This window comes from Phyllostomus discolor, chromosome 4, assembly GCF_004126475.2.
Source record: "Phyllostomus discolor isolate MPI-MPIP mPhyDis1 chromosome 4, mPhyDis1.pri.v3, whole genome shotgun sequence".
NCBI lineage: Eukaryota > Metazoa > Chordata > Mammalia > Chiroptera > Phyllostomidae > Phyllostomus > Phyllostomus discolor.
Window position 1 is genome coordinate 172,600,763 of NC_040906.2, and position 18,433 is coordinate 172,619,195.

Consider the following 18,433-nt stretch of genomic DNA (forward strand, 5'->3'; position numbering starts at 1 on the left):
GTTAACATTTATAAATAAAAGATAGAAATCACACTGCTTTGTGACTTTGATGTTGTAGGCAACACAGTTTTCAGGTGGGAACATACCACAGCAGAAAACATAAAATCTGACATTTATGACAATTTTCACATCTCCATATGGTAAAGGATGCCCTTAAAGAAAATAGTAACTAGGAAAAAGGTTGCAATGTGGACATAAAAAATCATTTAGTGGCTTACAAAAGTCCCACTGTCTGTAGAATGAGGTGCAGTAACATAACAAGGTACTTCTATTTATCTCAAGAACAAGCACAGGAAATTAATATGCACTGAATTATGTGTGCGTGTAGCATGGGCAGGTGGTTTTCACATTTATGATCTTTTACATCCCTTCTGCTTCCTATAAGTAACTATTCTCACTACCTCTTTATATAGGAGGAAATGAGGCTCCACACAGCCCAGTGCCTTGGCCAGGGTTAGCGCAGCTAAACTGCAACCCTGTAAGCCAGGTAAGCCTGGCAGCGGTGGGCCTGTGGGACTCTGGGCTCACTCCCCTGCCCCTGTTGTTTTCCTCACAGTTGAGAGTTGCTTGTATTTAGTTATGTAAGGCAGGTTGAAAAAATATTAGTTGGCTGAACATAGTCCAGAAAGGGAAAAGAACCTGGACACGGCACCTGGAATTTTACTTTCCCCTCAGTCTTGTTAGAGTTTGGAATTTCTGATTTAGGTATTTGATGTTTGTTTGCACCAGTGGTTGGCAGTCCCTGGCTGGAGCATACCGGAGATGGGCACACTCCTAAGGTAGCTTCACTATTCTGTTGCCCATGAGGAAATGAAGGAGGTTTGTTGTGTGCTTGAGTTTTGACACTACCAAAATATTTTGTCAAACTACTGCATAACATAGACACAAAATACATGTATTTAAACACATTTTATGACACATTTAAAATTTTTTACCATTTTTAACTTTCTATTTTTAAATAATTATAAATTCACACAAAGTTTCAAAAACAATTGGGAGGCCCCATAAACCCTTTACCCAGCTTCTCCCTGTAGCAGCATCTTGTACCACACACGGCCGTCACCCAAGACAAGCTGCCATTGGAGCAGCCCCCAGAGCTTAGTCAGGGTTCGCCAGTGTTACAAGCGCTCATGTGTGGGCGCACGTGTGTGTGTGTGGTTCCATGCAATTCTATCGCCTGCACAGCTTCAGTCATCACCACCGTAACTCTGGCAACCAGGAGCCTATCTTCATCTCTTCTGTTGTGTTTCAAGAATGTTAAATTAAAAAAAAATCACATCATATATGACCACTTGAGACTGACTGAGATTGTATTTTTAAAATATACTTGCCTAAGGATTTTTTAAATAAAAGGGTTTTTTTTTGTTTTTTAACTTATCAGTGAGTGAGATGACTAGAAATTTCAAAAATGCACAGGTTTAATTTATTCTTAAGCTTTCATGTTTCCCTTCGAGTTAGGCAGTTACTTATTTATTCTTTCATCCACAAATTTATCCTGTTCTTATTACATTCTGTGCACCCTTGTAAACACTGAACAAAACAGACAAAAAGTCCCTATTTTCCTTGCATGTGGAAATATGTCTGCTCCTCACTCCTTTGGGAGCAGGAACACATCCATAACACACTCCATTAAAAAAAGGAGTTCCCAGGGCTGTCAACCTTACAGTAGACGTTGAGTAGTAGTATATTTCTCCCACATAAAAAAAAAATCCCTGTTTTCCTAGAGCTAACCTAACAGTGGTGAAAGGCAGACACTAGACAATGGATAGTGTGAATAATCAAATTGTTTAGTATATTAGAAAGAGACAAAAGCTCTGGAAATGAAAAAGTAATGGAGAAAACTAGTGATCACAGGAAGTGCAGAAAGGGGACACCGTCTGCAGTATTAAACAGGATGCTCGGGGATAAGATACCCCAATATTTTCTAAATAAATTACATACAAACACAAAATTAGATATAGTGCATTTTTCCTTTTGCCACAGAAGGAGATTATCAATGAGGGCTATTTAAAAGAAATGTTCAGCCCTAAACAGGATGGTGGAGACAGCATTTTGTTCTACAATGTAGCTGTTCACTTCCCCATACAATTAATGTTGCTAGTCTTCCACTGTTCATATTCAGGTGGAAAAATCTGTCTGGGGTTTTAGCTAGGGCCAGGAAAATAGAAATAGACCACATCCTGGCTTCTCGTTTGTCTAATGATAAACTCGATTAACATTCTGGGTAGGGATTTATAGAATCTGGCCATAGTTTTGCTAGCAGCTGCATAGATTTCCACAGCTCTGCCAAACACCCAAAGCTCTGCTCATCCCCATCTGTGCCTCCTCCTTCCTGAAGCTACTCATCACAGTCCCTCGAAGGAGCAGCGCCAGCTGCCTCGACCGGCTCTGCAGGCCATGAAGGTGCTAAAACCCTGGAGGCTACACCAGGATGCCAGTCAAGAAGGCAAAGGCCCCTTAGGAGCCTACTTTACTGATGGAGCCAGGCCAAGCAGGAAGCAGCCGGTGATCATGAGAAAGGCGCCAACCCCAAACTGCAGGGTGGCACAGGCAAGGAATGGTCTTATGAGGAACCTTATTAGGGCTTTTCCTAAACTTTATTAGGTGAGATCTTGCCACACCTGGGCATCTTCTGGATTTAAAGCTATCTTCAGCAGGTAAAGTTTCTTTCTGACGGTCAATGTACCCACCGTCAGTGCCGAGGAGCATAAGTCTTTCAAGTTGCTACTGGCAGCCCCAGCAGTCATGTCGGTGCGAGTGGGCACTACAGCTCACAGAGTGGGTGGGGAGCTCACTGGCGGCCACGCAATGGGCAGATGTGTCAGGGTCCGTGCACCCACCCAAGTGGCCTTGGACCTGAGTGGAGGGTTTCTTCAGCATCTCTCATTCACCTGTCCCCCAGCCCCAAATTCACTCCTTCTGGGAGACAGCCTCATTTTTGATGGAATCCCTGTTTTATCATGCAAAGCTACAGGTATTTAGTTTGATGGTATATTGATTCTATTTGTTATATTCTTAGCCCACTTCTAGTAAACTCCCAGATTTATCATTACAACTTTTAGATCAGACTTCATTCAGTTTCCAAGGATTTCCATTTTCTCTAACATTTCGTAATCACATGTCATTCCTGCCTATCTCCTCTTCCATGGGTCTAACGTGCAGAGCACCCGGCCAATCTGGTCAGTTGCAAATGGCCGAGCAAGAGGAGAGGAGAGGAGACGCGAGTGCTGGCATCAAACCTGAGTGAAATCCTGGCTCTGCTTCCTCTGAACTGTGTGAGGTTGACCCTAGTGCGCATCCAGGAGCCTCCTTCCTGCTGCCAAGTGCACAGCGTGACCTGCACTGTGTAACATCACTGCCAATACTTACTGAATGAAGTTTGCGAACTGCCTTGCTTACGGTGGGTACCGTCCATGAAACTTGATGGCTTTTCATTCCTAGTTGGGCTCATTTTATAGATAACCACTTTCCTGCACTGCCTGGACATCGAACTGGCTGCCTTGTGCGCTCTTTAGAACACAAGGATTTAACCAGAAGCAGTGTGGCCTCTGCCAGGCTAAAGCAGAGAGGGTTTCCAGTTCAGGAGAGGCTGAGCTGGAGGCGTTCTCTCAGCTCCTGCCAGGGTTTGGGCCTGCGCTGCAGCCTCTGTTCCAAGGCTCTTTACCAAACAAATGTGTGATTTGTCCTCTTCCTGTGCTCTCTGCCTACTTTTTGCTAATCTGTGCCTTTTCAGTAGATTATAATTCGTCTTAAAATTTGTCACCTTCTATTCTATATTCATTATGCCATTTAATTCAATTTAACCTCATTTTGAATGTACATTTTAAGTTGGACCAGCGAGTTCTACTTTTAAAATGTATTCTTCTTTGGTGTTGCCTCGGTAACTAGACTAGAACATAAACTTCCCTGTGGAAGTATAACTGTATTTCTTCAAAATGTTCTTAACCACAGAGAGCCCACTCATTGCTTTTTGCAGACCCAGTGTTTGTTGGTTAAGTGTACTGTAAAATGCAGATATGTAACAAGTTAAGATAATTCTCCTATAAGTACTCATATTTAAATTATATTTTACAGTGTTTTTAAATGTCCAATCCCTTTGCCCTAACAGCTCTGAAATATCAAGTTGGATTTGTATATTTGACCCCAAGCTCACACAGCTAGTTAATATTAAAGCTTGGAATGAGTTACACTCAGAGAACCTCCCAACTATTAAGAGCTAGAGGCAAGACATTTGTAATGGAGCCAAACTTTGTTCTTCATGTCAACTTACTGTGTTGTACACATATGATCACACGTAGTATGGACTAGATGACAGAAATCATACCCCAGAGCTTTCAGTTACGGGGTGCTGAGACCGGGCATTCACATTATGAAAGAAAAGAGCAGTTGGGAGAGATCTGTCTGAGAAAGGTAAGTTGCACTGAAGCATGGGAATGTGTTTTTATTCCAAAAGGGCCACTCTTAAGAGACAATCCCCACTCTCAGGAAGATCTTCCTGGTGCAAAGGAGACCTGTGCCTGAGGTTGAGTTTGTGCTGCTGGGAACTAAGAGGAAAAGGCATACTAGGGCATCAACTGTAAAACAACACTGACATGCTAGAGTCCAGAGAGTAAATACTTCACCACAGAAATCTATTTCAAAGAACTTAACATTGATGTATTGTTTTGGTATATTAATTCTAACAGTTGGAGTAGTGTTATATTTGCTTAAATAATGCAGTTAGTTCATTTTATTTATATGTAAGTACGTAATCAATTTTTAAGTTAAAAAATGGAAATAATTTCAGCACTCATTGAAAATAGCTCATTTTATAGACGACAGCTTTCCTGCAAGTCGTATTCTCTGAACATTGGATTGGCTGTCCTGTGGGAGTCCAGGCTTTTGGCCAGTTGTTGTTTGGGACTATTAAGGGAACAGCTGATTCTGCAGACCTGACCCAGGAACTACTTCACACTTCCCTAAATTCAAAGTGGCGGAGATGCGGTACACTTCTTCAGAAATCTGATAGCTCTCAACAAAATATACCATATCTGACTAAAACTCACTCACAGCTGATCTTTTCTCTATTTTTCTCTCATCTGTACCCACCACTATCACATACCATCACTGACAACTAAAGCAACGGAACTGTTCACTGCAGTGCCCCCCTCCCACTGGCATGCGTAGTAAATACACTAGGGGCAGCTAAAACATTTTAGAAGTGCTCTAGCTTACCACTGTCAATAATGTGTGTGAGTGGGTTCACTCTAATCTACACAATAGTACATTTTTTTCTCACAATTTTCTTATTTATTTTACTGCACATGGACACAGAGTTGTTTTCATTTTTTTGACTCTCATGGATGGTGGTGCCTTAAATTTACTAAACTTTTATTTTTCCCCCACTGGTTTTATGTTTCAAATTTCTTTTTCCTTGGGAATTACAAACAAATTCACCTATATTTTTCTAGTAATTCAAAATGATTTTATTTTAAATATTTAACTGTTAAATACATGTGGAATTAGTGATGTTATGAATAAAATTTTTTCATCCATATAGTTAAATGATTGAACCACTAGATGATTAATTCATCTTTGATCCTCTGACCTTCAGTGTAAATTTTAGTGATCTGTGAGTTATTAAATAGAGGCATGTGCTTGCCTGTGAGTTCTCTACTTATTTCGACATTCACAGTGATTTTAAATAAAAGAATTCATGTTTAATTGCAATAATAAAATACATTTTAAGATTTCATTGATACTAAACTTAATTGTAGATTAAAAAGTACACACTGCAGAAAGCTCCCTCAGAACATTTATAATTCACATTACATACTTCCTGTTTTTCACTTTACAATACAGGCTATCAATGCAGGCTATCTCCTAAATCATTTTAATTTTTGAAATTTCAAAGTGTTTATCAAGCTCTTAGCAACTAATCTAAGCACAGTTTACTCATTTTCTTATCAATAAAGTTGTATAATTAACATTTGCATAAGAAGTATAAATTAACGTATCTATTAAAATAGGCTTCCTGGTTAGTAGACTATATTATAATTCTTTTACACTGATTCTACCCCTCATTTAGATCCCAGATGAACTTCAAGGGAACATCTCGCATCTTCCTTTGGAATACTTTGTCAAATCTCTCATTTTGCTCCACTGTCAAGTGACGTTTCCAGTCTCCAACGGTCCCTAGAGAGAGAAGTGCAGGATCAGCCCCTGGGTGAGTAAGTGGTGCTTTCAGGTTAACAGTCCCCTCCAGCCCACTTGAATCTCCTCTTCAAGCCAACCTAAATATCTGCTAGTTAGTTCTCTGTAGGGTTTGATACCTCATTTTTCTTTATAAAGAAATGAACTAAGAAACAAACTTAAAAACACTTCCAAAGTACACTATCCTTATACTTTCCCCAACCACTACCGTTAAAGTATAACTTTTACTGAGAAGGTATAACAAAAGTAAAATATATGACTAGGTTAGAATTGTTACATATTTTACTAAATGCCAGACACCATACTTGGCAAACTTGGCAAAATGTAATATAAATCTTTAACACAACTCTACAATGTCCCTATTTCTTCATTTTTTAAATTTTTTTAAAGACTTATTTATTTATTTTTAGAGAGGGAAGGGAGGGAGATAGAGAGAGAGAGAGATAGAGAGAGAGAGAGAAACATCAATGTGCCTTTGCTGAGGGTTACGGCCTGCAACCCAGGCATGTACCCTGGCTGGGAATCGAACCTGGGACACTTTGGTTCCCAGACAAATTTTTTTAAAAAGAAGAGATTATGAAGTACAAATTAGTAGTTACAAAGAGTCATGGGATGTAAAATACAGCATAGGGAATATAGTCAATAATATTGTAACAACTTTGTATGGTGCCAGGAGGGTACTCAAATTACTGATGGGATCACGTCATAAATTATATAAATGTCTAACCACTATGCTCTACACCTGAAACTAACATAAAATGATTTTGAATGTCAACAGTAATTTAAAATTAAAAGTAAATAAATATGTAAAAAACTAAAGATAAATAAGTAAAACTTAAAAAATGACACCTAAAGTTTTTCAAGTAATGAAGTCAAGGTCAGAGAGTCTTCAGAGCTTCTATCGCTTCAGTTTTACTCGATGGAGTTAGAAACCGTCATCAGGATAGTATTTTAATGAAGATTATTTGGCATCTTTGGCTATCAAATTTTCTTGTTTAAACATTATCATTGGCATTTGGAACAATTAGCAAGCTATTAATGGGCATAAAAGTTGCTTTATATTTGACGTAGTTAAGCAATGAGACATTAAAGTTGATAATAAATGGGACAACAGAAGAAACAATTTTTTTAAAATACTAGTATCAAAAGCAGCTTATATAATTAAGAATAAATATCCATCATCAAAATGCTCTTATGAATAAGTTAGTGAATAAAGTATGAATAAAATAGAAAAGAACAAATTGTGTTTTAGAAAAGTGTGCATTAAAAAGATCAATTTTTTTAAAGTTTGAAATTAAGAAATATGGGGGAAAATATATTCATTCTTAACTCCTGGTATGCTGTAAAATCACAGTAAAAATTAATTGCAAGTTGTTGAGTACTTGAATTCATAACACATTGAGTTAATGAAATATTAATCTACTTTTTACATTGAAGAAATCTGACACATGAGGAGATAACTATAATTCAAACTTCCTCCCCCAGAACGAAACACATAGTGTGTTATTTCTGGAATGTTCTAGAAGAAATAAAAAAAAAAGAATTGGAGTGTCCTGGTCACATATATCCATCACCTTCAGGTAAGACTTAGTAATTTTAAAGAGTAGGATCACATAGACGAAAAGGAAGGAATATAATATAGATCAATTAGGTTCAAGTGTCAGGCTCTGTACTGAAGAACTGTTCAGTTTCCTGGGATACTTCTCAGGGCCATTTTCAGGTAGGATCTTTGATTCTCTCTGGGGCCCAAATGACAGTACTTAGAGACCCAGGGTAGAAGCATTCCTTAATTAGTGTAGACACCAAGGACTCACGGGAACTCTCAACCCTTTTGCTTCTATAAACCCCTGAGCATCACCTTTGCGCATAAAATGTCTCTCATCTTTTTCTCTCCCAAGGTCATTGCTTATAATACTATCAGAATTTGCTTTTGGATCAGACTTCATGTTCTCAAATGTAGCTTGTTTCACAATAGCTTCCACATCCTCTTCACTCAGTTCTTTCTCAAGGAAACTGCTGATTTTAAGCACAGAACTTCTGAGATCCTGAAAGAGTTGTGGGTATGAGAAACGATTCAGCTTGTGAAGAATGCATGAGTTACTTCCCAACATCTTACCACATTTTGAAAAACTGAAGTTGGTTGGGCTTATTGTAAGTCTAAAGATTGACATGATATGTCATTCCCTGTTCCTTCTATGAAAACGAGTGCTCTGATTGTCAGCTTTGTTGGAGTTTCCTAGTGTTTGATTTTGCAAGGACAGCTCCCCTGCACTCATTCATTCAACCAACACTTTTAGGGTGTCTCATATGTTTCAGAAACTGTGATAGGTGCTGGAGAAGCTTAAGAGAATGATGGTGTGCTAGCAGTGCTTTTTAAGAGTTTACCATTTCATGAGGGAAAGAATAAAGCAGGCAATTAAATATAGTGGCTGCAACAAAAAGGGAAATGCAGGTCTCAGTGGCTTCGCTGGTAACTCCAACCAAACATATGAAGAAGAATTAACACAAATCCTCCTCGGACTCTTTCCAAAAGTCAAAGAGGAAGGAACACTTCCAAACTCATTCTATGAGGCCAGCATCACCCTGCTACCAAAGCCTAATGAAAACACTACAGGTGAAAAAAAACTAAAGATCAATTTATCACCTATGAAAGTAAGATGGGAAATCCCCAACAAGATGCTAGCAAAACAAATTCAACAACATATTAAAAAGATTATATACCATGAACAAGCAGGACTCACTCCTGACATGCAAAGATGGTTCAACACATGAAAATTAATTAATGTAATACCACATTTACAGAGAGAAGGGGAAAGAAGCCACATGATCATCTCAGTTGATGAAGAAAAGCATTTGATTCCTTCTAATCCAAAACGGTACTTATTTTCAGTGGATTAACACTGATCTCTAACTAGTTTGCCTGTATTTTTACAGTTATTACTTTGAAACTCAGCAATGGCAAAGACATTATAAGAATACTAATTCCGCCCTGGCTGGTGTAGCTCAGTGGATTGAGCGCGGGCTGGGAACCAAGGTGTCCCAGGTTCGATTCCCAGCCAGGGTACATTCCTGGGTTGCAGGCCATAACCCCCAGCAACCGCACATTGATGTTTCTCTCTCTCTTTCTCTCTCTCTCTCTCCCTCCCTCCCTTCCTTCCCTCTCTAAAAATAAATAAATAAAATCTTAAAAAAAAAAAAGAATACTAATTCCATCTTATTGTAATTCTCATAACTCTTAAAGGGCTCCCCATTTCCTTTAAGATTAAAGAAGTTACTATCACTAACACAGTCTACAGATCTTGCATGGTCTGGCTCCTACACCCCTCTCTAACCTTCATCTTATATTACTGCTCTTTAACTTCTCCCTTCAGTTCTTTAAAAATATGGCGTGTACTTTATTTCTTCAGATAAGTTGTACATTCGCTTTCCTTGGCTTAGAATTCTCTTTTATCTCTCTTCCAAGGCATATTTATTAGCTTGCTTTTACCGTGTTATTTTTTTTTCAGAAATAACCGCCTATCACCTTTAATTATACCAGATCAGTATATTTCACATACTGATATCATACCTGCACTTTTCCTTGATAACACCTGTCACCCTTTTTAATTATATATACCTACTTGGTGAATACGTATCTTCCCTGTTGGATGATAAATTCTGTAAATAAAGGGATCAATTCTCTTTATCTCATGATTTAGTGTCTGTCACAGAGTAGGCATTTAATAACTTTGAATTAATGAATAAGATATGCAGTAGTGAATCAACATATCTATCAGAGATTACAAAATAGTGAACTTCAAAGTATTTGGTTTATGCAATGTTTTAAAACAGCTTTGACTGGATGTCAACATGTAAACATGATGCAATTTCACATGAGAGCTACATTTCAAGATTCTCTTAGAAAACAAACAAACAGGATGAACTTCCATCCCAGCACACACAATTACCTCTGGCTGATTCGGCAAATCTTACTGGCTTCTCACCCCAGTGTTTCAAAGTGCCTTTTTTTTTTTGTTTGCAAATCTCTGAATATGTGTGTTTGCCCTTATTGGTACAGATGGGTACATGAAAAGCAACCACAAAAAGATGACTACATCCAGTGAGAAGAGGGCCCTGAGGAATCAGTAATTAAGGGACGGGCAGAAACTTAGAAACCCCTGAAGGAACCTGAGAGGTTAAGCACCAAAAAACTCAGGAAAATGTGGTTCATTAAAACTAAGGTTTTTTATAAAGGGTTTCAAGGAAATACTTTAAAAAAATAACCTTCTCCTCTTACCTTTTTCATTTCCTCGTACATCATGAACAGAATATTGAAGTCATGTCTGTGCTCGTACCAGCCTCTGATGTGATCAAACCAAAGGCCTCCCACCACTGTGAGAAAAATGAGTAAGTGACAAGCTAAGATGTAGCACTTATTGACCAGCAAACTATGGTCTTTCCTTCCTGTTCAGAAATTAGCCAAAAAGAAAAGTAAACCCGCACCACTGAACATCTATGTTACCTTTTAAAATTGGTTCTTTGGGGAACAGTTTCATGATTTTAATGGAAACCTGCCTTCCCTACGTATGTAGGAAAGCAGTCATGAAAAAATTAAGAAGCCCAAAGAACTAATTTTGAAGATTAAAGGTAAGTTCTTTACTTCCTTACTTCTTCCACCTGAAAACGTATGTCTTTATTTCTCCTTTGATTGCCTATTTTAAGACCTCTTGGCAGCAACTTTAGCTTTCTACAAGACAGAACCTGAACACAGTCTTCTAAATGAGAGCCCCAGTTCCACAGTCCCCGAGCCTCTTGCAGCAATCTCTCCTCACCGCTGAAATGAAACTCGCACTGCTGCCATATAAGGCCAGCCATGGGTCCTTGACAGAACCCCCAAAACTACATCCCCTTTGAACACTGGCAATTTTGGAGCACATGGATCTAACTAGTTTGAATTGTTAGACCTTTGTGCTTCTTTTGTGATCTAGTCAAAATATTCCTTAAACAATATGCCTTTGCAACTATAACAACCCCCAAAGTGACCCTGGTGAGAATAGAAAAGCCACTGGGTGGCCAATTAAATGGACAGAATAACAACCACTTACCTGCTTTCCAGCTTCTATCATTACCCTTCTGTATCTCCCTAAAATATGTTCCCTAAGTTTGAGATTTTGACTACATGGCAACATTGTTTCATAAACATGTTACTTGTATAAATATGTTCACAGTTACCTTTTCCATCCAGAAACTTTTCCAAGAGTTCCTCTATGCTATTCATAGTTTCAAATATAGCCACCATATTTGAAAAATGAAAGTATGAAATCAAAACATCCTTGGGGTTTCTGTAGACGTAAATAATCTGCAGGGGGATAGTAAAACACTTTTTAACAATTATTGGTTATCCTTTAGAGGTGTTTTTGACATCTACATAATATTTCATTATATGGATGCTAAATACTTTATTTCATCCAGTCAACTACTCATGGTAATTTAGGTGATGCCTGTTTTTTTGCTGTTACAAAAACTGTTGAAATAAATAACTTTATTCACATGGCCTTTCACATGTGCAAGCATATAAGACTAATTTCTAAAAATGTTAATCATTCATGGTGTTTATTAATATTGCAAATTATATTGCATAGGAGCTATTTCAATTCATGCTCTGTGAGCATTAAGTGACATTTGATAAGAAGCCAAGGTAGCATTGGAGATTATTTTAAAAAGGAAAAATATTATACTTAATAGGTGATATTGAAACAAATAATTATCTGTATAGAATAAAAGTGGAATTGTACCTCATACCAGGCCAAAAATTCATTTACAAATAGATTAAAGATTTAAACATGAAAGCAAAGCTTGGATATCTTAAAAAATAAAGAATTTATTTCTGGTCTTGAAGAAGAGAAAATATTTTCTAAACAAAAAAATTATTTAAAATAAAAATTAATTACATTAGATTTTTAAAAATGTTATTAATCAATATATACCATAAAAGCAAAAAGCAATGAAGTATGGGAGAAGCAAAGCGTCTAACCAATAATTTATTACTATTCAGAATATATATAAAACAAATCAATAAGAAATAGATGACAAAATTTAAAAATTGGACAAATGTCATAATCATTTCACAGAGTAAGAAAAAATTATGGCCAAAAAGTAATAAGTATTATCATGACTAATAAACATATTAAGAAGTGCTAATGGCAAAATCCTAGAAAAAAAGGAAATAAATGACAATATAAAGTAAAATTTAAGGCCAAATTATTGAACAGGACAACATATAACCTGTTTGCATGACTAACAGTGCAGAAATCTTTGTATGCTAAATAACATATTAGAAAATCTTAAATAACACAAATTCTATTAAGTCTGAAGATTTTGATTTAGCAGCTATCATAATGGGAGATTTATCATAATGGAAGATTTATACTCACTTATCTTTAGCACAAATATAGAAGGATTAATTAAATACACTTGTACAATTATTTAACAAAATTTATTTTATATACAGGGTCTGGTGCAAATTACACCCCTTTTTTATTACAAAATCTTTTATTACAAAATCATAAACATGTAATTCTGTAACATAACAATATCAAATTCAGCATATAACATATTTTAAGTGAAATGTCCAAATTAAAACTATAAATTATTACACGCATATTATTCCACTACCAACCACAGTAATGCCTCAGTAATGAGAAGTAATGCCTCACGCAGGCATTACTTCTGCCAGACCCTCTGTGCTTGTCACTGCTCCACACAGAGAATACATACCTTTTTCTCATGTGGTCATGGAACATACTGAAAAAAACTGATCATATGATTGGCCATAAAACTGCTTACTGAATTTCAAAACTTAGAATAGAATTCTCATAGTACCATTACTTGATAATACACATAAGTAATATATAAGTATATATATATATGTATAAGTACATATAAATATATATAAGTAATCAATAATAAAAAGTTTAAGAAGAAAATTTATATAACCAGTTGGAAATTTAAAATCTTCAGAATAACTTGGACCAATTAGAAAATTCAAACTAAAATGATAGAGTATTTAGATACTAGCCATATTATATGTATAACTACACTAAAAGGGATATCCATCATTTTAAAATGTTAATATTTATTAAAAAATACTGCAAGTAAATAATGCTAAGCTTTTAATTAAAGAAGAAAGAAAAACAAAGGCAAACAAAATGTCAGGAAATAAAATGAAAGCAGAAATCAATGAAATAGAAAACACTAATTATGTTTTAAAAAGAAGCTAGTTCTTTGGAGAAAAGTAGCCAATATAATAGAAAACTGCTGATATCTTGAAAAATACAGAATATAAAAAATTTCCTCGTTACAAATGATGATGACGTAATTATTAAAGACGTAATTGGAAAACTGGAGAAAATTCATTATATTATGAAGGAATATGTTGTAAATTTGTTTTCTTTTTTTTTCAGAGAGAGGGAGAGGGAGGGAGAAAGAGAGGGGGAGAAGCATGGATGTGAGAGGGAAACACCGATTAGTTGCCTGTCTCATGCTCCCTGACCGAACCAGGGCCCAAAGCCGCAGTTCAAGTTCATGCTCCGAACGGGAATCAAACTGGTGAGCTCTTCTGATTGCAAGACGACACCCAACCAACTGAGCCACACCGGATCAGGTGGATTTTTTCATTGCTTTGAAATATAGATGAAATGAGGATAGCTAATCAAATTAAAATACTGGTTCAGGGAAAGGCAGATGATTTAAATAAACTGATTGAGAGAATGAAAATGTGGAACCGTAAAGCTGACAGGATCGGATATAGTAATAATGGACTTTAACCAAATCTTTCAAAACTTCAGTTCATTTATATTTTTAAACTACATAACAGCAAAAAGCTTCAAAATTTATTTTGTAACCCTAGAAATACAGTGATACTAATATCAAATAAAGATAAAATAATCCTAGAAAATTAGAGTCTATTTTAAAATATTTATGGACAAAAATTCCTGAGTAAAAATTACCATATTTTGCCGTTTACAATGCACACCTTTTTGTCCGAATTTTTTAGGGAAAAATAAGAATGTGCCGTATACATGGGTATGATGACTACATACTATGGGTATAATAATCCTGCGTATAACACACACAAAAACATAGGTGTGCGTTATACACGGGAGCTCATTAACCCTTCCAGCTGTATGTTAAATTAGGTATCATACTTCAAGCAAGCAGGACTTATCTCCAAAATAGAACATTATTAAAATATTAGTGGATTTCATTTCACTGTAGATTAAAGGGGGAGGGGAGGACATGGCATCTTCAGAGTTGTCAGACAAGTCACTATATGTGATTAGAACATTTCTGAATAAAGAAAAAATGAAAAAGAAAAGTAAAACTCCAAGCAAACAAAGAATAGAAAAAAAATATTTTTCATTATGTGCCTTGCAAATCAAAACCTAGAAAAGATACTAAAAATCGTTAGAGAATCAAGGACCAAGAAGAATGTTCATCATCACCTCTGTTCTATTTTTCTTCAGGTTCTAACTATGAAAATAGAAAAAAACTGTAAATATTGGAAAGTAAGGAAAAATAAAATGTATTATTTTCAAATCTAATATATTGCCCTGGCTGGCGTAGCTCAGTGGATTGAGCGTGGGCTGGGAACCAAAGTGTCCCAGGTTCGATTCCCAGCCAGGGTACATTCCTGGGTTGCAGGCCAGAACCCCCAGCAACCGCACATTGAATCTTTCTCTCTCTCTCTCTCTCTCTCTCTCCCTCTCTCTCTCTCTCTCTCTCTCTCTCTCTCTCTCTCTCTCTCTCTCTCTCTCCCTTCCCCTCCCTCCCTTCCCTCTCTAAAAATAAGTAATAAATAAATAAAATCTTAAAAAAATGAAACTAAAAAAAAAATCTAATATATTCCAGAACATAAGGAGAAAGTTGATAAAACTAACAAAATTGATTAAGGGAGACATATATACTAAAGCAACAACACCAATGTTTTATCTTTATAACAGTAATAACTAAATAGAAAAGACAATAGTGAAAAAATTTCCACTTCATCATACCCATAAAAAAGTAAACAAAAAGCTGGAAATTCAGGGATGTATTGTAAGAAACATACAAACGAACAACACAGTCCATTTGGTAAACATGTAAGTAGGCCTGGTGAAGAGAGAGTAATACAAGGGTGCTGAAGGAATTTTGAATAGTGCTTTTCTAATGATTGTGCCAGAATTAATTTAGATGTATTTAATCAATTACAATCAACATCTAAAAGTCACTGGACAAATTAAGATATCAAAAAATAAAGTTGATGGGAATTTACCTTATCAGTTACAATATTTAAAAGAGTGAAAAACCGCCACATATTAATTTTTGGAAAAAAGAATACAGAGTCAGAGGAAAGGACTATAGCACTTTCGAATATCAAAATGCAGGCTTAAAGATAGTAAAGGAAGAGTACGTGCTTAACAAGTCATATTGGGTCAATTGGCTAACTAAATCATTAAAAAGAATAGAATTTAATGTGTTGTCACAAAGTATTTTTGCTGAATGCTTTATAATCACAGTGCAAGCAATGTATATGATGACTCAATTTACATATATATTTATACTTCAATATATATTTTAATGTATAAAACAATACAGAAGGTGGGTGAGTAGGCCTGGGAAAAAATATTTGAAGAAAGTATTTTTGTTTGTACCAAAGGTCCATAAGCTATTTATATGACTTACTTTAGCTTTTTTGTTTGTAAGACCCTTGGGTACTAAATTGTAGGAGAGGTGAGATGCGAAGAGGCGAGGGGATGGTTTCTTGACAAAGTCAACTTTGTGTACATTGTATTCAAAGAAGGGGACTCTGTCAATCGTTTTCAAATTTTCAGTCCCATTACGATGTCCCTCAGAATAAATCAAACTCAATATCTGCTGAGTCCAGATGGTACCTGCAAAAATAAATAATCTCATTTTCCACCCTGAATTATTTCTTTCTAAAAAATGTCAGTTATAAATGCCATCTAATGCCATCTATCTCAAAATCATTTGGAGCTTTCTCTTTCTTTCAACTACTCTAAAAATGCCAAGAAAATGTGTCTAACTTTTTTCATTTGTGTGTAGTTTACATTAAAATTAATAAAGAAAAACTCAAGTGTTCTTACCTTTTTATTAGAAAAGAGCAGTGACACTAGTGATTCAAATTAATCATTCAGCTCTTTTTTGTTTCCCAGACTTCATGTAAGGTCTGTTGCTACAATTTTCTGGGTCTACCTCTGTTTTTCCTTCCTTAGTCTTTCTTAAAGCTTTATACTTTAGACATATAGACACATTAAGAGCTCAAGATCCCTTTCACCTTTTTTTTTTCACATAGGTCTTCTTACACAATATTGAGTGAAAGTACTGACAGGCATTCTTGTCTTGTTCTTGATTTTATATGTTTCACTATTGCATTTGACATCTGTGGTGGTTTGGGGTAGATTCTATTTATCAAGTTAAAGAAGTTCACTTTCTCCCTGGTTTGCTAACAGTTTGCCTCACAAATATATGCTGAATTGTATTAAATGCTTGTTCTGTCCCTGTGAGGTGATTGTTCAGGCTTTCTTCTATACTCTAGTAATGTGGGTGAACTACATTAATATATATTTAAACCACTTATGACTCTTGAAACAAAGGCATCTTGGTCACAGTGTATATTTTAACATGGCTAGACTTGTTTGGATTAGAGTTATGTGGTTTAGGAGTTTTGCATCTATGTTCATGAATATACAATCAATGTTCTGGAAGAATGTGAGGTTTTAATAATCTTGCCGTCATCACTACTCAATTGAGTAGATTTACAGACATCATAGATTTGATCAAATTTATGGCGAATCCTGGAGAGTCACTAATCTGCCCTCTAAGAGGAGTAAGAGCCCAGCAGGTTGGACTGAGAGCTGGTGTGTGGTGTCCCAAATACTTGGGCAGGATTAAGGGTAGTGGAAAGACTCTTATGGGCTGCACAACCTGAAACTAAGCAAACTGAGGTGCCACCCACATCTAAGGGAAGGAAAAAATACTGAATATCAGATGTGCTGGTAAATTTGTAGAGTGGGAAAATCCAGAGAAAAGGCATTGTATCAATATTACAATGAAGTTCGTAACAGGTCATGAATTTCAAAGTAGATGGTAAAAGGGAGGGACTGGAGCATTTTCATAAAAATCTAAAATAACTTTTTTGTGTTGACAGACTCCAGTGTATCTTTGAGCAATATTAGCCACTTTTGCAACATTGATTCAAGAATACCAATCATCCTGTGTTCTAAAAAGCACAATATAATAAATAAACTTTGGGGGAAATGTCAGATTTGAAGGCAATTTATTTTAATTCAAAAGTATCTCATTATTATAGAGAAATACAAAGCAGTTAGAGCCATTGAAAAGCATATTAGGAATTATTTCTGACTTAGATATGCTTCTGACAAAAATCCTGCTGGGTTTTTTAAATATATTTTCTTCCATTCTCATGCAAGGTGACAGACCAGCATTCACTAAGTATCTGCTCTTGGCTCAATATGTGGTTTCTGCATGTGTGCCTTCAAAAATGACAATATGTGCATTTCAAATGTCCCTAGGTATTAAAGATTTGACACTTATTTAACTTTTAAAACATTTTCAATGGTGGTCTAAATGTAGACTGGGCTACTCTTAATGTCTGGAAAAGTGCATATTTGTACATGTGTATTAGCAAACAGAGTGAAGACTGATAACAGGCAGCCCAATCCTCCAACTTACCGGATTTTGGATATGTAATTATGAAGACATCATCATCTCTGATTTCAAAATCCTCTATATTTTCTAGAAAGTCAATATCATTAACAATAGCAGATATAAAATTATGGCCTTTATAGTTCAGTAAATATTTGCCTGTGTTGTCCATAATTATTTACCTACAAGTACAAAAATATCACATTATTTTCAATTTCTTAGTATTTTATAGTAATTACTAACACTTGCTGAGTGTTCAATATATGCCAACAATCTTGTAAATATCCTGTGTGACAGCTGACACCATACTAAAGAGCATACGTGTACATGCATAAATCACTTAATCTTCCCAAGAACCAAATACTCCTAGAAGTTTTATCACTACTTTGAAGATGAGGAAACTAAGATACTAAAAGGTTAAATAGCTTTTCCTAAAACCCCACGAGGGAGGCGTTATCCTGGTGCCAAGCATAAACCTGAGGGAAACAAGGCGCAGGAGGTTCCAGGTTGCCCAGCTCGCAGCGTGGCAGGGTTT

General features: G+C 36.1%; 1 protein-coding gene and 1 non-coding gene across 2 annotated transcripts; one reads left to right on the forward strand and one right to left on the reverse strand.

Moving 5' to 3' along the window:
* Positions 1–1,563: 1,563 nt before the first annotated feature.
* On the forward strand, positions 1,564–1,701 carry LOC114495904. The gene has a single exon (XR_003684563.1). It is a non-coding gene; the product is annotated as a small nucleolar RNA U109 (small nucleolar RNA).
* A 4,080-nt stretch (positions 1,702–5,781) lies between these two features.
* LOC114495078 (amine sulfotransferase-like) lies at positions 5,782–18,089 on the reverse strand. Its single transcript, XM_028510236.2, has 6 exons — positions 17,926–18,089; positions 15,895–16,103; positions 11,404–11,530; positions 10,469–10,563; positions 8,051–8,237; positions 5,782–6,174 (listed from the first exon to the last, which is right to left on the reverse strand). The coding sequence occupies exons 1-6, from the start codon at positions 18,068–18,070 to the stop codon at positions 6,053–6,055; spliced, it is 885 nt and encodes a 294-aa protein (XP_028366037.1). The 5' UTR covers positions 18,071–18,089; the 3' UTR covers positions 5,782–6,052.
* Between the last annotated feature and the right edge of the window lie 344 nt (positions 18,090–18,433).